Genomic DNA, 20,601 nt, shown 5'->3' with positions numbered 1-20,601 from the left:
TGTAAAAAAGTAAACAATGTTAAAAACTAAAAGTGTATATATAGATACAAAAGAAATTGTGGTTGGGAGAAAAAAGTGTTTGAAGGCAGAGTTGGTGCCTATTTATGTGTGAAGCCTAACTTGGAGGCCCTACTGTCCTGGTTGCGGCAGATGCATGATTGCTTCTCGGGAGGCTGTTGGCCTGAAGCTTAGCTAGTTGGTAGGCCTACGGCAGATTCCTCACAGAGTCATGCTCAATATTTGTGCTTCTATAAAACAAAACCCAGTGGACCGCCACGGGACCCTGGTTTTATTTTCTTGGCTTTATCTTGCAACTGCAAGTACACAACTCATATAATTCTAATATTCTCCTGCATCATCTCTCTCTCTCTCTCTCTCTCTCTCTCTCGCACACACACACACACGCCAGTTTGGATGATCTGCCGATCAATCGTCTTCACAGATGCTGGCAAAAGACTACGAGGATTCAATTATTAGTTCGTATCAATTATTATACCACCTTTCTCTCACACATATCATCACCATCATCATCACACACACACACACACGTGCATACACACACACAGAGAGAGAGAGAGAGAGAGAGAGAGAGAGAGAGAGAGAGAGAGAGAGAGAGAACCATAAATCTATGAATTTCCTAAGTAGAGGAAATGTTGGTACCGTTTTTTTATGTCATGGATGGTGCTATAGGAACATAATTTGTAATTAAGACACCAAAACGTAGAGAAAAGCAAGCACTATGTCTACATATGTATCTCTGGAAGGAATGCCGTCAACAGCTTCTAGCTATAGATATACCTTCAATGACAGGGAAGGAAGGGACGGATATTAGGCATAACTCATAGAGTAGAAAACAAAAATATTTTTATTGATCGAAACTTGAAGAAATCAGTGTCCTTCTCGTCTTATTTCTCAGAAAAGGTTCACAGCAGTGCCGCGTTTCAGTTTGAAGGTGCATGTGACATTAGATGCCTCCTTTGGCGCACAAGGTCCAGATCTAGACCCAAAGTTACACGCGGATCTCACACTTGGGCCATTCCCTCAAATCTAAACTGAATTGCTTGGTTTGTTTTAGATAATTGGGAATGCAAACTTAGTTCCCAATGTGGGTATCTCGTGATTTTGCATCGAAATCTGTGGATGTATTAAAGATCGTGAGCCGATGCATGTGAAAACAAACCCAGATCAGATGCCCTGGAACAAGTTTTAAAAATTAAATCGAATTTCGAATCTGAGGCCCAATGAAATTGATTGAGGGAGACGCCGTGGGTATCCAAATCTGGCCTGAGTTGTACGTGTTTGCACCACTACTAGTGAGCCTCATATGCTTTATTGCTTGACCCAGTTGGGACCTACAAATTAAGTAGAAGATGGCTTTATAATGCTGCAAAGGCGATCAGATGTGTGGGTGCCTTTTTCATGTAAGGTTCCACATGAGCTGAGCTCGGCGTTGGTGGTGACTCCACCTAGAGCTTACTTTTGGAAGGGGCCAGCTCCAGCTCCAGCTCCAGCTCCCTTAAATTGATGTGCAATGTTGAAAAGTTCCTCATCATATTAAAAAAAAAAAAAGGTTGTGGACCCAAATAATAATTATGTATTGCTCGTCAAAATGAAGATGCCAAAAGATAGCAAGTAATAAGGCGTTTGGTAACAGGAATTTTGATTTCTTTGCAAACTTCATGAACGTGTTTCAAAAAAGTGGATGGGATTCATGGAACATTGTGTTCCGTAGAACACAGGATTCTTGTTATCAAACGTATTGTTTATGATTCTACACGAGTATTTGGATTCACGTCTTAAATTGTCTAATTGGGATTCTTAAGTTTTAAAGTGGCTAAGCGCAAACCCTCAGCCGTCGACGACCCTAGATATAGACGTGTTTGTTTGGCTGCAAGTGAGGTGGGGCTTAGCCTTTTTTATGGCCGGCAAGAACCTTCCATGGCACGTGAAGCAGATCAAGGTTTTTTCAGTAAGGTCTGGGCTCTAGCTGGTGCATAAACAAAACAACGACAAAAGAGATGAACGAAAAATATGTAAACCAGTTATAGAAATATAAGCTGATCATTAAAAAAGGGCATTTGCTATGCAAAAGTGATGACCTTACTTATGCTTTAAGAACAAAATATAGCTATGTTTGCTTGCGTTAATATTATCCAGGTGAGGTGATAACGTGGTTTAGGGTCTAAGAACTCACCACATTTATATTTGTAATGGCGAAAACTTTCTAAGCACCTAAAGCGAATGCCTAAGCACGGGTGAATTAGTTTTATGAATTCTTTCGAAAAATTATTTCAATTTTTGAAAGGGCACCCTTAAAGAGGCCGCTAAATGAAAGAAATTTGGACCTAAAGCGTGCTTATCTTATGCCACCAAAGGTTAGGAATAAAAATTTTCTTTTATATGTATTTAACAAAGGAAAATAAATTATCCCAAGTATAGCATATATGAGGGTTCTTGGTTTTTACCGGAGATTGTGTTTTGCCCTGGTTTTTAATTAAGAATATTCAAACTCCATCTAATCCGATTCATTTCGGCCGACGACTTATAAAAGGAGCGGGCCCCTTTCGTCTTGGCCTGCAGTTCGGGAGGCAAATTAAAATTAAACGACAGAAAAAGAACAAAATTTGGAAATGGACGAATATGAGAATCCAAGGCACAAGCGACAGAGTTAGAATTGGAGGGATGGAGGAAGAAGATTTTTTTCTTTTTTAAAATTTTTTTTTATCGTGACGTTTGTTGTATTTTTCAAAACTTTTGTAAAATTTTTGAAAACATTAGCTATTAAAATTTTGTTGTCCAAAATTCCCTTAGTTGGGTGTTGGGGATGTTTCACGTAGCCTGTAAAACTCTGTAAAAAGTTAATAATAATCTCCGAATTTGAACACTTTCTTTTAAAGTAGTTCACGAACATGATTCAATCCTTCTTTAGAGTAGATACTCAAACAACAACATACTGTCATTGTTGCCAAACGGAAACGGAGGCAATTCGGATTCACAAGATATACCAAATTGGCAGATGTGTTACAGCCATAGGAGGTAGCTGTTTGCGCATTATCAATGCATGAAGTGGGGAAAGTAACAAAGTATAAGGAGCAAAAGAGAAGGGGACCATCGCCTTTTGCCTCATCCAATTGAGAAATGCTTCCGGAGGACTGGGCCACCCACCCGGTGAACTTTATACGACCTCTTCTTCATTGGCTAAAGCCAAAAAACAAAGTTACTTCCTCTTTTATCTCCAAACCCACATTCGATAGATAAAGAGTTGGCCAAACTTTTATCTCCATTCGTAGAAAGTATACAACCAGCCTGTGCCACTTTGCCCTCACTTCCATCTCTATCTCTTCCTTCTTTACAAAGACAAGCATCCTCAATGCAGGTGCACGCACACACATACACATTTTTCACATATTTACAGTCGTTTAGCTAGTTAATGACCCAGTCCTAGCTAATTATGCTGACTAATCAGACCTCGTATTCGGATTCGGATGAAGAAGAAGTGCAATACCAACCTTCAATAACTCAGAAGAAATCGTCACCATCGAAATTAAGAAACTTAGAAGTGGGCTCGGGTATCCACTCGAATCAGATGTCCATCATGTTAAGTTGAAAAGATCTGCGACTTCAATTATTTAATTTGATCTTGGCCGAGTCCCCTTTAGTTCAGCCTTTAAGGATCTCGCACGATCTGTTCTGTATGAGAACCCATTACCAAGGAGAAGTTTGGGCAAAGGGAGGCACCCAATAAGGTGGATAAGGGGATGAAAGTCCTTAACAAGCAAGCAAGGTTCATTGCACCCTTCGATTGAGCAAAATTCTGTTCGATTTTGACGCTCTAGTTTAATGACTTAAACCAACATGACCCACATGAAAAGACGTATCGTATAGTTACTTTGACATATAAAACAAAAGATGTGTGAATTTTATATGGTTTTGCCTTGGTATAAGGACAAAGATGCATGAATTTTTGCAGCATCTAATTGTTGACTGTTGGGACTACAAGTTAAAGGAAGGAGGTGTTGGTAGGCCGACAAGAGGGGTTCCCAAGCGGCTAGGGCGGTGCTGGGTAAAGTGGTGGAACCCTCTTCATGTTTACCTGCGTTAGGGGCACATATTTTTCTAAAGTGGTAAAACTTTTACCAGTTCAGATCATCTCCCGGTCATGAACCACATTCGTAGGTCATGTCCCACCGTCAACTTTCATTAATCAATTATTAGTTTCATTCAATTATTACTCTCTCCCTCACTCTTTGTCTGTGTGCATGCATGGAGTCAAAAGCAAGAGTACCACTCAAGATTTTGCATTCCTGTTACATATGAAATGATCCAAAGGAAATTTTGGAGCTTGCAGGACAAAACAAAACGATCAAGTTGAAGGGCCGTGACAAATTAGAATCCGCCGGTGACTCTGCAGCGCGTTGTATTTTCCCGGCGAAATTTTCTCGGTTAAGAAAAAATTGTTACAACTATGCCCATCTCTTAGTTTCCTGTTTTTCAAGGAAACTTTCTACTTTTGGACCATAAAAGCAAAGGAATGGGTTGAATATATATATATAAATATATGAACCAACCCATGATGTTTTCTGACTGCCGGCCGGACTGCGCTCTCAGGTGTACTTTTACCCTAAAGTCTGGTGAGAAAAGTTGGGGTTCTCCCCTTTGATTTTTTTTTTTTTCCTTCTTTTTTCCCACTTAACTTGAAGCAAAGGTTGTCCAAGAAATCCAACGTGGCTTAGAGGAACTTTTTTCCCACTTAACTTGATTTTTCATTGTCTAGTGAAAACAATGAAAAAAGAAGAAGAAGAGAAAACATTCATTATTTAATTAATTTTACTATATATTCCTTTTTTATTAAAAAGTTCAAAGAAGAAACCAGCTGTTTGCTCCTTTTCTTATCGACTTGAGAATAGAATTAGCTCCCTCATTAGACTCTCACTGCACTTTGATTAGGAGAGATTCATAGAACACTACTGCATTCTTTCTTTCTTGATACGCAATGCCCTTGGAGTGTTTAGTCAAACTCGACAACTTGCAAATGTATTCACATCTGCATTCAGATCTTGATAGCTTTTCAGGATCAAAGCAACAAGCATTTATTCTGCTCAGATCTTGCATGTGGTTAATGCATTGTGGGAACTTGCAGGGGCCCTTATAAGATCGTGAGTCTGAAAAGTCTTAGACTATGATAGGTTCTGGTCTCTCTATAGTCCGATCTCTGAACCCCTCTCTTTGTCAAAAACTTTGAATGGAGTGTAGATCTCAAATCATCTTTCTGAATATGTCTGTCGAATCAAACACCGGGCCCCTAACTTCATCTGCATGAATGACACATTATTTGTGGGTTTGACTATGATTAGGTGATACCAACTAAAGGTAAATCCTTGCAAAGGTGCCTTATTAAACTGGGTATTGAACAGTGACGAAGCCAGAAATTTGCGGCCCGTGGCGGATTAAGTGGGTCCATGTGACAACTGCCCGCACATGCCCACACCTAGCTCTACCACTGGTATCGTAGTATCCATCTTCTGCAACTTGACCCCATACCGAGTCACGTCAAGCCTCGTGCCTGCCTATGAAGTTAAGCAATGGAGTCTCATGCCTATGACTAAAACCCTAATTAAACCTGGAGGTCTCATACCAACCGCTCTACATATAGGGTACGGTGGGTTTTGCCTACTTTGGTGCAGGGGCGTGGGCGTGGGTCCATGGCCGACCTGACTCACTTTCGGCTTGTCCCCCTGTCTCCAAGGAACGACTCCACACCAGACCTGCTCTTTTCCTGGCCGGCAAGAACCTTCTAAAACTGATCCCTTTTCCGATTAACCCTAAACCCTATGAGTAACACCTAATCAATAAAAGGGAAAAAAATACTACTTTTAGACTACCACCTTTCTAAATGCTTAGAAAACACACACACAAAGCCAAACAAGCGGTTGTCTGTCGCGGTACTGTTGCAAAATTGGGTTTTGAATCGGATCGGTCGGGTTGTGAAATTGGAAAAACTATTAATAGACTTATTTTAACAAGTGGAAAATAGATAAAATAATCAAAAAATAAGAAAAAAAACTTTTAAAATATTTAGAGATAAAAATTTGTGACCTTATGATCCTATATATGCCACTGAGTTGAGTTGGTTTGACACCAATTCGTTCAAAGCAGCTTGAACTGGCCGATTTATCATATAGCAGCCTCTCTTTTAATAAAATAAATTAAAACCATATATATATATATATATATATATATATATATATATATATATATATATATGTATACAAATTTCACGGAGGCGGTAGTAGATTCGGGTTCATTGGTGGATAATTTCGCACTGTTAGATGATTGCTTATAGAGACATAAAGGCCTTCTTCTCATTTAATTTCTCATCCTTTGAGAGCGAAATCAATCAATTGTTCGTTAGAAGTGAACAATTTTCCCCGACTAGGGCGGTGTAGAGCTCCGGTGCCATCTCATTACCTTGTAAAGTTTTCGTGGGCATTTTGCTCTCGACTCCAATTCAACTTGAAGGCCTACTCTGATCAACCTAGTTGGAATTTGGAGCCCCCGCAAGCCACCAAAAGCCTCATCACATATTATACTAAACCATAGGAATTGCAAGTTGTAGAAGAAATCATATATTATCCATCTTTCAAATCGATACTGGTGCTGATTTTTCATGTCTAGTATGTAATCAAGATTGATCACTCAGTAATGATATTTTTATTGCACCCAATCTCCTCTAGATGTTGTGTTTCATTTTTGAGATCTCTTTAGATATCTAAAACAATATCCCGCCTAACGTTTTGTGATTGGTGGTGCCTATATTTTTTCTCATTGAATATCTCCTCTGGAATCCAATCTTTAATAACCCTCTTTTCTTAGACATCGATGTCCGAGACTCCTGCAGTACTGTTATTAAAAGGAGATAAAATTATTCCTTTGTCAAGAAGTTTCTTGTAAGCAAACTAATAAAGGCGCTAAGAGTCATGTAATCCGATGGGGACCCAAAATAAATCTGGATTTTTGGTTCATTTGCGGAAGTCAAAACCAAAACGAGAACCTTATTTCATTTTAAGCCAGATTCTACTCATCCACTCGGTCGTTCTGCCAAACATTGACGTCCACCGATCAAAATTTTCGCTAGTTCTATATGCAGAATGTGAAATTTCATGCTTGGCCGTTAATGTATGCACAAACATCAAGTTTTCGCGATTCCAATTTAATCTACTGAAACTGGAGTTCAACATGGAAAATTCTAGTTCTGCTGAACTAAATTCAAGGTAGGACATCGGATGAGTCTGCTCCCACTTAAACTTTGGACCCTTGTTTATATAAAACTTGTGATTAATATACAAATGATTATTCATTTGCAGGAAGAATAGTGAAGACACTAGTGATAGACATCAGGCGAACGTTAATTGTGTATCAAGCCCAATATGATCAGGTTCACGCTGCAAGTTGCAGTCCCAGTTAACACATGTCAATTCCATCAATAACAGTCTGATCCTTAACAACGTGATCGAAAGTCCAACTTTTTGTTCTTTTTCTTCTGCATCCTATTTTGTTATCGAGAAGGAGAAAAAGGGTCCAACACTAAAACTCGTGAAATTTAGGGAAAGGGTGACTTTAGCTGGAAAAAAAAAACATAAAAAATGCACCAATTCTGAATCTTATGAAAAGTGTTCTCGATGCATTTCCGTGAAGCACAGAGCTTGAATACTCAATAAAATTCATTAGTGGGAGCCCGAGTAGTTTGAACTTTTTTGAATCGTAAACACCAAACTTATGATTCCTCTAGACATAAAAAGAGAGAGAGAGATAGAGCAGATAAAATTGAGGGAGTGGGTGAATGGGTGAATGGAGGAATAAGTGAGATACTCTATTCATTGTTTGCAGTTTAAAAGAATAATATCCATGGATATCAAATCTGACGATTGAACTTTCACTAGCTTGTCAGTCCGACCAGCTATACTATGCTCTCAAAGTGGGAGCGGACGAAATGAAAAATCTGTGACTATAAGCCAGGGCGGTGAAGAATTGGACGGCAAAGAAAAGAAAGTAGACAAACATAATACAGAGTACAAGAGAGCTAGCTTTTGTTGTTGTGGAGAAAACGGTCTTTGAAATCTGGCCAGGTCAAGTCTTTCTCAATGTATTCCACTTTCGATGGGTCGAAGGGTCCCTTGATCCTCTGGATGGTCTTTATAACAGCCCTTGCCGGTAGAATGCTTTTCGAGGGGTCTGGTGACGTTCCGTATGACAGGGAAGACGAGAATCCCTGACAAGCCAACAATCAATCCAAACCACACATCAACAAACTCACCATCATTAATTCCCAACCAATAGTGAATTTAGGTGGATGTGAACGGATAATAGTACTTCCCCTACCAAAGCACAAGCATTTGGGTGTGTTGGATTATCCAGTTCATTTTCATTAAACATGAGGAGAGAGAAAGAGGGGGGGGGGGCATAAGACCCATTCAAACTAGCAACCCTAACTCAATATTTCTCAATACCATGAGAACAACACACTCCAATAATCGAATCAATGAGACAGGTTTACATGCCACCCTTGCTTGACCAGTTGTACTACCCTACCCATCATGTGGTATCATTTGGTGTGGAAGAGAGAGGGAGAGGATTGATTCATTTTCATCTAAAGCAAGAATCTCCAGAAGTACTTTGAAAGATTCTATCCTATCTAAAGCTGACAAAGATAATCCTTGCATACAAATTCCAACTTAGATTTGAAAAACTTTCTGCAAACCCTCTCAGTTCACTTGAAACCTGTTGCTTGCTTCCTGCTGTCTCGAAAAGTAAGGTTAATACACGGATTAGGTTCCGAGGCCCAGTTTCGCCCTAGTTGACCCATTGTTCAAGATCGGGCTGAGAAAATATATCGGAGCCATGCGACTCTAATGCACCATCAGTTCTGTGCTTGTGGGTGGTATACAACCTAAGAAAAGCTATCAACAACTTCTTCTAGAGAAACTTGGGCTGTCGTAGCATCAAATGGGTAACCAATATTTGGCACAAGCCCAGATCGGTCTCTCATATTTGGTTATCCTCGAATCAAACTGGGCCAATACCGTCTACTTTTATAAGTTTTGATCTTGATGTAGATACCTCTTATTCCTTTCTTATTATACCCACAAATCATATTCCTTGACTGAGTTCTGGAGGAACGTGGTAGCGTGCACATCAAAATGGAATTTGTGCAAATTCTCAAATAAAACGAGGAAAGGTAAGAAGGGAATAATAAGGTACCTTGAATATCAGAATTTCCTCTTCTTGGTCATCTACCAGTGCCTGAACCAAGAGGACTTCATTCCTAGCAGATTGTGTGTAAGTTTCAAGCATGGAAATTTGTTCATTATGTCCATATTGATCATCACCACTTTCTTCATTGTCCTCGTATAAGACCCGGCGTCTAGCGTGACAAATTATTCCGGCTACTTTTATGCCCACCTTGGGACTTCCTCTTGGCACCGTGGAGATGCTCACTCTTGGTATTACAGCGTCAGGCTTCCAGCAAGGCGAAGGCAGCGCAGGAACGGCTGCAAGTTCCACACTCTTCAGCATGGTGGTGAAAAGATAAGGTGCTTTGGCGGAAGGATGTGGTTGGTGCTTTTGAGATATGTCCAAAAGGAGCCGTAAGGAAAGGGACAGCCTCAGAAAGGCCCATCGGCTTCACATTCGGATAAAATGATCCGAACACTTGGATAAGAGAATCACTTCGGGCCACCAAAAGGCTTCCTCCACTTCGCAAGGGGTTCAGAACTAAGGCCTTCCAGTGAAAGGAGGTTCAGTGTTCGTTAGCCCAACTGCTTCGCCTCTTGGTGCCGCCTTAATTCTGTTTCCAAGAACAAGCGTACAGCATACTATGGGCCACCCACGCAACTTCTTCCATGAATCCTGTGTACCCTAGTGAGAACTAAGTGAGTCGCCTGGACCCAAAAGGGGCTCTCATGGTGGGGTCAGCCGGTGGCTGTCCGGTGAGCAGTTGCATTTTGATTTTCATGGGCCTGCAAGCTGAAGTAAGGTGCGACGGTGCATTCCTCAGGCCTCAGGGTTAGGGAGGTTTCGCCAGCGCTTTACTGCTGATGTCTGGAAGGCTTAAGAAAAGAATGAACGGTCCATATCGGGCTATGGGTCGAGGTTCTTTGTAGAAACAACTGCGCTAGCAACGGAAACAAAGACTTGGGTGGGTTTGGAAACTTTTTTGTAGGGCATGCACGTCTTGCCCGATCGCCTCACCAGTAACCTCAGGCCAAAATGGCATGTTTCCTCGACATTAGCCACGGGAAAGCTCAGCAAGATGCAATCAAGCCTAAAGCAAAATCATTGCTATGGATAAAATGAAGAAAACGTTATCAGATGCCCAATAAATTAGCTTGGCTTATTAACTAACCCCAAAAAAAATACACATTGAAAAACAAAAAATTAATAAGGCTGCAGGGAAAATAACATTGAACATCGAAAGTTCTTTCTACGCTTATGCACCTTGCTGAGTGCTGAAACTGTGCAAATTGATATGAGCATCGCCTCGTCCCTGTAACGATTAGTATACTGAACACACAATCACTCCTCTATTTCCATGCCACTGCATCAATCTCATCCCTAGCTGCCTTGTATAGCTCAAGCCTCTTAGCGATCGCTTGTCTCTTCTCCATCAGTGTTGGGTCCTCATCCAACATCTGTCCTAGCTGCTGCTTCTGCAGATTCAAGCAAACACGGTCAACTATTTACGCGTAATTTTCATGGCAAAATGCATACACACCCACGCGGATAAGTCAGCGCCAGACGGCTCCCATACACTTCTTGGCGACGAATCCTAGAGTGACGATGGCGAGAAAATGAATGATGTAAAATGACATTAAACAGGAAACGTGGTGCCGCTTCTGGCATCGCGTCTTTGTATTCAAACTCGCACTCGAACGAAGTGGAGCTTCCCATGCTTATGGCACGAGTAAATCACCCGTAAGGATGCAAATAAATTTGGTACTGGCTGGTATTTTATCATTCTTGGCTATGCTAAATCCAATCCTACCTAACTTCCAATTTAGTGTCCTGCATCGAAACTGTTTGCAGGTTGGTCGACGGCCATGAACGTTGATTTCCACTAACAAGCTTGGCGACAAGTTGGTATCTAGAAGGAGGTTGGTTTCAAACATAGTACCTGGACACTCCGTACTATTTTTTCTCTTCATTTCCAAGTTCAAAGTCCCAAATGTAATTTCCCACCACAATTGGGGACATTGGCATAATAGACGAAAGGGTTACTATAAAGACCGTAGAGAAATCAAAACAAAAATCCCGCTTTAGCATGAAGAATTCGGAGTTCTTCCATGACTTCTTTTAAACAAGTTTTTAGAAAGAGAATCAAATTAGGGCTTTGTACGTAAAGTTTGCAAAAGCCATAGAAACTGAACATAGGATGTTGGAGTTCAGCTATGCTACTCTGGACTTGAATTTGACTTGTTTGCATATTTTAACGTTAGATTAAATTAAATATATTTCAAGCTTTATATTGTGAAGTCATCTTGAAGTGGCACGTCACACAAAGAAATAATCTGGTAATTAGAAGCAATAAACATGAATCTTGGCTTTATTTGCAAGGAAACGGCCAAGTTCCTTGAATGCGTGAAACACGTCTACCTACAAATTGAATGCTAATATCACATTCTGCACCTGTTATCATGTGCAAAGCCCTATATGAACATCCTTTGTTTACTAGCTAATGAGCCTATTCAAATGAAGCACACAATGAATATGCAGCCAAGGCTGCGGGCGACCTGCCTAAGTGGAAGACTAGTTGCTAGGTATCATGACCGCCAATCAGCACTACTCTGGAATAGTTTAATTCCAGGTCGAAACAGACATTTGTCTATTAGAAAAACCTACACAGAACCCATATTTGACTTGTAATCATATTGAGATTCCGTCCGAATCTTAGACCGCTTCATATTCAGAAAATATCAGATAATATTTGAACCCACCTAAACTCAAATCATGATTTATATTATTTTCATCCTAAAATTCAAGGTTTAGGACTACGAAAGTTTATTAAACTCCCAACTTTCCATCCTCCTCGAAGATGGTCCTTCTGCAGTCCAATTGCACCCACTTTCTCATTTGCCAGCGAAAGGAAATAAAAGAAGGAAAACTTACCTCTCTCTTCCCCACTTGGGAATAGAAATGATCGAGCAATGACCTCTTGGCTTCCCTGACCTGACAATAGACAGCCGCTTTCGGGATTGAATTCCTCAGCGTATCGCAGACCATATTTACATAGGATAGCACGTTGGAACCTGTAAAGTCCAGAATTATTCTTCTCATCCATGGACCATAGTAAAAATTTTAGTTCCTCAAAAAACCAACAATGAATCAACATTACGGGAGAAATGCCAGTTAGGGTGTCACTGGATTTAGCTTTTCTAACTAAACGTGAAATTTTAGCGGATGCAAGACAATTCATGTCCTGGCTAAGAAATTTCTTGGATTCGAAATAAAAAATGACAGAAGCAGGTACCTGATAGTTAAGAGACCCCAATTCCCAAACATGAATCATGAGACGGCGGGAACTCTCAGCAACTTCGATGTGTACAAACACGCCGTTAGTTAGGATCAACGAGATGCGAAAAAAATAAATTTCCACATTTTCTATTCATAAAAGTTTTACCTACCTATATACGTGAATTGACTTTTACAACATTTACACAGGGTTAGTGTTCCTATTGCCAAACGCCCCTTATGGGGGGTGCAAATTTTTGGTGACAGGACGAATGCACAGTCATTGTTAATACTATTGACGGTAATTCTTTGATGACTTTTCTTCTTTTCCTCAGCGCACAATTTTCTCAAGAAAAAAAAAGTCACAAGGAAATATTAGACATTCTAAATGCCGAAAAATAAAAAAGAGAGAAAAACCATAGTACAATAACTTTTTTAGCATTTACATTGCAAATACATAAAGAGACAACCAGGAAAATTGCGCACTCTATGATACTCGATATGTTTAAAAATTTCAAGAAACCCGCAAAATAATCGAGGTAGTACCAAGATATATATCTTCCTCTATTTTTTTTGAATATTGTTATAATTCGGATACGTGATTGACGGACTCTAAAATGCCCAATAACGGCGATGGGTATTTCCAAAGTTTTCAACAGACAAAGGGCGGTGATTTGAAGTAATAGGAAGATTTTTGACCGGGGAGGAGGGATGCACAAGGAATTACACCGATACTTGCTGTAGGTCATGGTAAAGAACGTGCCTTCTATGTCACAAGACCGACATCCAACAAAGGGAAAAAAATAGCTCTTGTTATTTCCAAAGTTTTTCATGTAAAAAAAATCCCCATTTCATTTTGTTTCAAATTGTTTCCCCAAGACATTAACCAAATAATTCGTAGCTAATCGCATCCCACCCCAGTTGCATAGCTAGGATTAGCATGGCACACACAGCGTCATGCCACAGGCCCACAGGGTAGAGACTTTTCACAGAGCATTTCGCCTTATTCGTCTAAAGGAAAATTCGGGAAGGTGGAAAGGGCGAGAAAGTTCACCAAAATAATTTCATTACCTATCCGCCTCAGGTGGTTGTCTGCATAACGGTCCATATTGGGAGCAGTTGGGTTCCCACCTTTCTCTCCCTCCAACGGCAGCTTGCGGAAGAACTCAACAGTTAGGTAAGCGGATTCCATCTCCACCAGCCTCATGACAGTCTTACGGCTGTCTTCCCTGAATCTTTCTAGTGCTTCATTTGCTGCAGCTGCTATCTCGGCTGTGAGGGAAGGAAATCGCTTCAATGCCTGTATTAACATTAGCATACGGCTTAATTTTCAACTCAAGCTTGGCAAAGATTTACTGCATCATATGATTCAGGGGATAGGAAATAATCCAAGATATATGTCTCATGCTGTCTTTTTTTTGTACAAAACACATAGTGAGAAACGATCTGCATTTAACCTTCAAATTAATATTAACAGAATACAGAGCAAGACGGGATAATGTCCACCATGCTGTGTAAACTGGCCAAACCATGAACACCAAAAGCGCTTGTCATGCACCATTATTTTTGCACGGAGAGCAGAATCTTAATTGGTTTGACTGCCAGAACTTACTAAACCAGACAGCTATTGGACTTCACTAGAGAAACAAATGATTCCTGAAATGATAATGTTGTCACGCGTAAATATTTGTTATACCTCAGTCTCGCTTATAGACTTCCGTACAAGCTCCTTCAGAACGAAGTGTACCTGGACCAGAGAAGATTATTAGCAGGATCCAGAAAACAAATATTATCTCCTTCCAGCTTCTACTTTTATTTCAGTTAGATGGAAGTGCGACCACGGAGGTCTTCGGAAAAGACATCCGTCGTATAGGAGAAAATATTATGGCAACCTCTTTGCTGTCATGTAAAGTGATTGGGAAAGGAAATCAAGCGGACAGGTTTACATACGGCATCAACCGAAGCTTCTGCTGGGCCTTTGAAAAAGCCGAGTGAACTGTCAATAAGACGCCTATATCCTTGTTCAGGAGCGATTAAGTGAGGCTGATAACCATCGGCCTCTGAGACAACCTTTCGGACATTCTGCAGAGAAAGATGACGATCAAATGGCAGTTTCTTTAAAGCAGCGGGCAGTTGGTTATCAAAAACTCCATATATCCGATCTCCACCAGGTCGCCTGAAAGTTGAAAAGCCAACCATCCATCAGAAAAGCATCCAAATAAACTGACAAAGAAAGGTCAAAGGAAGTCATGGGAACTCTGTACAAGAGCACAGAGGTTATATAAAGGCAAACGAGTGGAATTTAAAGGAACATGTCGGTGAAACGAGGACCAAATTGCTGTGACGTTAGGTAGCATATTTCATTAAATTGCAGGAACTTGAAGAATTAAAGACAAATCAATGTCCTACCCTCCATCCAGATGCTCTTTAAACACACGGTCAAATGCACGGCAAAGCTCCAGAATGGTGTATAGCTGTGACTGATCATTTAAATCATTGGAGTCTCAGTAAAGAAATTGCAGCTTAATCAACAAGGACTATAGATAGTACTTAAAAATATAGCTGTTCTTTAATGCTTACCCCTCCATCAGCTGCAATTGGCCTGCCAAGATGATCCAATTCACTCTCGAGTTGGTCGATTGTTTTATTTATTAAAGCTATGATACTAGGAATCCGTTGCCTGATCACAGACTCCAAATGCTGAAGATGCAAAGTATCAGCATAAGGTATTAGAATAAATAGCTTAGGTTATAAAGAACGCCAAAACAAAAGATGACTGGAATTCCACCTTTGAGAGGAGTTTTGCAAGATACTCAGAACCCATTTGATCTACCAGATGCCCATAATCAGGGCTGCTCATAAAGTATTCACGCTCCCTACGACGGGCAGCCATCATGTCAACATTCTTATTGATATCTTGTTGTGACCTATTAACTATGCCAACCCAAGGATGTTGCAACCGGTATTGTTTTCCTTCAAGAACCTTTGATACAGAGGCAGAAATCAGTTATTGAACAAACATTAGAGAGAGAGAACGTGCGTTCTAAGCTGCAGTACAATCCCAAACGTTTCAGACTGAACGTAACAAATTATAATAACCAAATGGCAGCCGTCTAAGCAAGCCTTCGAAAAACTAACACATGTAAGGATGTTAATGACTCACATCCCGTGCATTTGTTCCTTTGTCCATCAGATCGAGTTTTGTCAGTACTCCAAATGTTCTTTCTCCTGTAAGCAATCACAAGTATGGTTTAATCATATAGTTAGATTTTCCCGGATGCAGCAACTGAACGACCTACTTCAGCCAATGAGAAGTTAATGCGCATTAAGGCTAGCAAAGCCATGACACGGGATGTTGTGGATACAGCATTCTTGTTTATTACCTGAAGGATCAACTTCCCTTGCAAGCTTGATAGCGTCAGAAGTAGCGATATCTTGATTGGCAGGTGAAATGGCCAGTATAATACAGTTAGGCTGCAGTAGAGCAGTATACGAGTGACCGTTAGGAATGATACAACCACATGTCATTATTAATAAAAGAGATGAAACCCTCTATCATGGATCGCGAGTAGGTAAAACAGTACAATACAGCCAGCAATTATGAGTTGATATCCATTCATTAGATTAATCCTGTTACCAAATTCACAACTGAGTGGAGAAGGCATGATGCTTTGTGAATGTGTATGTGCACTTTGTCCTTGTGTGTTTGTGAATGCTGTCATGAAGGTGGGGCACATGCAATTTAATCATGATAAAAATTCTCATGATAGTTAAAGTTTTACTAAAAGATCCGCATCTTGTATTTGACATTCCAAATCATAAGCAGATGCATATAGTTTTACTTATTTATTTATGCTATCAGAAACATTTATCTGCAACTTTATCACCTAGCCATACAGGCTTCACAATACAAGGGAAAGTTAAAGTTGCTCGGTGACTTTATTATTACATACCTTTTCAACATAGGAGCGAACCATGTTTTCAATATCTTGAACAATACTATCCGGTTGTCCCTCTGAAAAACCAGGCACGAATAAGTGCACAAGTAACTCATATTACAAGGATAAATTTGCAAGTACAATGACTAATGGAAGATTACCTACAGCAACTTTTGTCAGCCCCGGCAGGTCAATTAGCGTCAAGTTCACAACTGTCAAACAGAAATTTTCAACAGAATGAACGCCAAACAGAACAGAGTGGAAGAAAGTTCAATTATGCCCAAACAAAGCAGCATATCTACAGTCTACAACATTCAAAGCACGAAGATATGAAAAAGGATACAAAAAAACATGCGAGATTTTGTTATAACAATAAGAAGTTGAAGAGAATTGAAGACTCAAGAAATTTCAATTATGGAAAGTCGAAGATGGAGATGAGGACAAACCACCATATTAATTAACATAAACTGCAATAAATAACACGTTTACGTACCATTTGGAGAATATATGCTCAAGTGAATAGGAACGTTAGAAATTTGTTTTGTTCGACCTGTGATTCTATCAGTTTCATCTGCAATCTCTTTTCGAACAGCAGCTTCACAAATAAAAGGAACATATGAGATGCAAAATTTTAATACCCAAAAACAAAGTCAATAAAGTTTAGTTTCTCAAATGAGAAGGCTCCGTTAAATGAATATTGATTATCGATAAACTTAACACTCAACTTGTAACATCATCAATCAATAGACCACGTGAAATTAGTCTATCCAGGAAGTCGAAGGATTACATGGTTCCAACTTCCAGCTAAGTGCGAATCATCACTTCTCTAACATTTCATGACGCAGTCAAGCACGGGAGTTTCCTTTTTTCCCGAGCTAAACAAAATCAAGACCGTCAAAAATTGTGCCATTAAATGGGAGGGTTTCTAGGAAAGTAACCAGGAGCACATTAACTGACATCTGTAATAGTTTTCCCCATCAAAAACTGAGGCAGACAGGTTACGCCTAGGAGAAAATAATGTGCGTGTGTTTGTGTGTGTGTGTGTGTTATATACAGTTAGACGATAAGGGAAACGAAAGGAATTCTGATGAACTAGTCATGTTAGTTCATGATCTCACCGACTGACATAATCATATTTCCCCTGGCAAGTACACTAAGAGGAAGATGACAACAGAAAAATATGCTGGACGAAGAAAAGGAATTGAAGGAAGCATTTTAATAGTTAAATGTGACATTGACGGCACAATTAAAATAAATTCAACGGCGAATAGATTACCGAAATCCGTAAATCTTTTCTTTGGTGCATGAAGAAATTCAGCATATTCCGGCTGCCCGTCATCAGTCTTGTGAAGTTGTAACACCAAAGGCCTCCTCGTAACGATTCCTAATAACATCGTCAAGACAAGCAACTTATGACAGAAGGAAAGATCACAGATTCACAGCCAATTCCAATCCGTGAACAGAAAGCCAAAGAGATCTCTGCGATCATTACCAGATCCACGGGGAAGAAAATCCCTTCCGACAACGCTTTCGAGAACAGAGGATTTCCCCGAGCTCTAGTTCCAAAATCACATTCACATTTTCAGAATTACGTGAGAAACCACAAATGGGTACCATAAAAAGGACATGCTAGGCAAGATTCAATGAAAATAAGGCCGAAACAGACGACAACAAACCTGTCCTCCAACCACAGCGACGGATGGAAGCGCCTCCCAGAGCGACAACGACCCATCGCCGCCGCCGTGATCTCCCAGCACGGTGCACGCCCGCTGTATCCTATTCACCAACCCTATCAAGCTCTCCATTGTAGCCATCGCCCTTTACGAAAACAGGAACGACGACTCGGATCGAAGATCAGCCCAACGAGATCACCCACTCCGCAAATTCTGGAAGTCAACCTCAGATCTAATCCGGACAAGAAAAAGAAGAAATTGATGAATTCCCCAAGCAAGCCCGGAAAATGCAGAATGCGGTGAGGATAGGCAAGGAGAAATAGATCGGATGAGAAAGAAGAGGGATCGCCACCGTTGGGAATGTTAGGGGCTTGGTGAGAGTTCAGATCTAAATGGTGAAGAGTTCCGCGCAGAGGAAGGAACGAAGGAAGAAAGGAAGAAGCGAGATTTGAAAATTGGGTATTTATAGTTAAACGGCCGGGAAGGCGATCGGGTCAGAGCGACCTCTCGCGCGCACGAGCTTCCGTTTCGCCCTCTGCTTTGCCCACAATTTACCGGATTTGCCCTCGGAACCTTGATGGATCGAATTCATTGAAGTCGTAGTCCTTTGAGCCCAGATTTTTTACGGATCCGAATCGAATCCAACCAGCCAGGTTTCACAAAGAAATTAGATCCAATTACTAATTGGCGTGGATCTCCTGTGCAGATTTGCAAGTATGAAGGTCACATTTCAGAAAGTCTCCTACAATCGTTTGAGTGGTTCGTGGTAATGATCTGGATCTTACTAGAGAACTCAAAAGGTAAGCGATGAACCCAAAATGGAACTCCCAAGATTCAAAATTGGACCCAAAATGCAATCCAAGCCCAAGTTTAGATCGAACATGCTGGGGTTGGCTGTGGACTGTGCCTTGTACTTCTTCTTTACATGCACAGATTGCAATGGGATCAGATCGTGATCTTACTCTGAACTGGATATACCAATTTGGATCTGACTGATAAATGTCTGGTTTATCAAGTCCGGATTTCACCGAGTCCACATTGGGTTGTTTCGTAAAGATCCGCATCTAGAAATTACATGTTGGATTCGGCTTTAATGCCAGTATATTAAGCCCTTTGTAGATTATTTAATGGACTTGGGCTAGTAAATAAGCCAAATAAGTGAAGTTGTTTTCAAAGGTTGGACATAAAAAATGTAGGCCACTCCGCTAACTTGATTTGCAGCATGTTAAGCCTGTTCTTCTAAGTTGGCAAGTCTAAAATGATTAGATAAATGATAAATCAGAGAATTTTATCATCATGGAAAAATGGTTTAGGGAACAACAATCACTTCCACCATGTATGTGTGCATTCTGCCTTAACTCGATACCATGAATACATTCTAAGTTGGATAGAAATATCTGAAAACGAAAACAAGAACATAACTTAATACACATGATCCGGTAAAGAGAACATAACATCCAATATGTGCAGGTTAATCAAATGAAAATGAGTAGGTATACCTTATACGTTCCTTCTTTAAAGAAGCAAAACATTTTCATAATCAAGTTTCGAATTCGGATGGGTAAAACAAGCATTCAGTTTAGAAATGACAGGTTGTCACAATTTCTTGGCTTGCTGAATGCATTTGATGATAGCCCACCTTAAAGGCGCGATTGATCTTTCAGCCCCTGATCAAATAGGACGTTATAACTGATACAACTTGACCCAATCAATGGAAGTATTGATGAGACATGGGGACTTTTTTTCTTTTTTTTTTTCCCTGAATCTTGGCTAGCTTGTCTGTTTTATGGTAAGGATTTCACATAATTCTGAAAATGTGAACGTGATTTTGGAATAGAGCTCGGGCAAATCTTCTGTTCTTGAAGACGTTGTCGGAAGGGATTTTCTTCCCCGTGGATCTGCTAAACGGTGGCGATCCCTCTTCTTTCCCATCGGATCTCTTTCTCCTTGCCTATCTTCACCCGCATTCGGCATTCCCCGGGAATTCATCGGTTTCTTCTTTTTCTTGTCCGGATTAGGTATGAGGTTGATTTCCAGAATTCGCGGAGTGGGTGATCTCATCTTCGTTCCGAGTCGTCGTTTCCTGTTTTGGTAAACGGCGATGGCTACGATGGAGAGCTTGATAGGTTTGGTGAATAGGATACGTTGCAGTTTTTTGAGTTAGTCTTAGAAGCCGTTGATTCTTCTTCAATGCAATGATTAACATATATAATATACAGTGCGGTGTTGGTACCACAATATGACACCCTTGGCCTTTATGGCCGTCGCCTCTATGTCTTTGCAAAGGTTGGCTTTTGAAATACAATAAGGGCTCCAGATAAAACGACATTCCGGACGCAAACCTGAAGAAAGATATTTTATACCTATTTCTCTATGCAGCTGGCCATCCCCAACCATGTTGAACCTAATATATAACTTTGCAGAATGTGGTTATAATATGATCATCAGAAAAACATGGCATTCGTGGAGTCCTGACCGTCAGAGCA

The 20,601-nt window shown here is 40.4% G+C and overlaps 2 protein-coding genes across 2 annotated transcripts; both read right to left on the bottom strand.

The window, feature by feature from the left end:
• Window positions 1-7,845: 7,845 nt before the first annotated feature.
• On the bottom strand, window positions 7,846-9,745 carry LOC116259196 (uncharacterized). Its single transcript, XM_031636883.2, has 2 exons — window positions 9,259-9,745; window positions 7,846-8,269 (listed from the first exon to the last, which is right to left on the bottom strand). The coding sequence occupies exons 1-2, from the start codon at window positions 9,571-9,573 to the stop codon at window positions 8,081-8,083; spliced, it is 504 nt and encodes a 167-aa protein (XP_031492743.1). The 5' UTR covers window positions 9,574-9,745; the 3' UTR covers window positions 7,846-8,080.
• A 577-nt stretch (window positions 9,746-10,322) lies between these two features.
• LOC116259738 (phragmoplastin DRP1C-like) lies at window positions 10,323-18,532 on the bottom strand. The gene is made up of 16 exons (XM_031637659.2): window positions 18,119-18,532; window positions 17,935-17,998; window positions 17,719-17,826; window positions 16,936-17,037; window positions 16,604-16,654; window positions 16,458-16,519; window positions 15,888-15,978; window positions 15,668-15,732; window positions 15,293-15,487; window positions 15,085-15,204; window positions 14,914-14,984; window positions 14,455-14,680; window positions 14,201-14,251; window positions 13,576-13,804; window positions 12,163-12,302; window positions 10,323-10,706 (listed from the first exon to the last, which is right to left on the bottom strand). Exons 1-16 carry the CDS (start codon window positions 18,254-18,256, stop codon window positions 10,581-10,583), a joined length of 1,839 nt encoding a protein of 612 aa, XP_031493519.1. The 5' UTR covers window positions 18,257-18,532; the 3' UTR covers window positions 10,323-10,580.
• Window positions 18,533-20,601: the final 2,069 nt, after the last annotated feature.

This window comes from Nymphaea colorata, chromosome 8 (assembly GCF_008831285.2).
Source record: "Nymphaea colorata isolate Beijing-Zhang1983 chromosome 8, ASM883128v2, whole genome shotgun sequence".
Taxonomy (NCBI): Eukaryota; Viridiplantae; Streptophyta; class Magnoliopsida; order Nymphaeales; family Nymphaeaceae; genus Nymphaea; species Nymphaea colorata.
This window is presented reverse-complemented; position numbering and strand designations above follow the sequence as displayed.

Excerpts from the sequence above, each read along its gene's own strand:
- LOC116259196 (XM_031636883.2), bottom strand. The coding sequence starts at position 9,573 with ATGCTGAAGAGTGTGGAACTTGCAGCCGTTCCTGCGCTGCCTTCGCCT. Across the intron at positions 8,270-9,258 it reads AGGAAATTCTGATATTCAAG|GGATTCTCGTCTTCCCTGTC; the intron begins GTACCTTATTAT and ends TTGGCTTGTCAG.
- LOC116259738 (XM_031637659.2), bottom strand. The coding sequence starts at position 18,256 with ATGGCTACAATGGAGAGCTTGATAGGGTTGGTGAATAGGATACAGCGG. Across the intron at positions 15,979-16,457 it reads TTCGCTCCTATGTTGAAAAG|CCTAACTGTATTATACTGGC; the intron begins GTATGTAATAAT and ends GCTCTACTGCAG. Across the intron at positions 14,681-14,913 it reads AAAGAGCATCTGGATGGAGG|GCGACCTGGTGGAGATCGGA; the intron begins GTAGGACATTGA and ends TTCAACTTTCAG.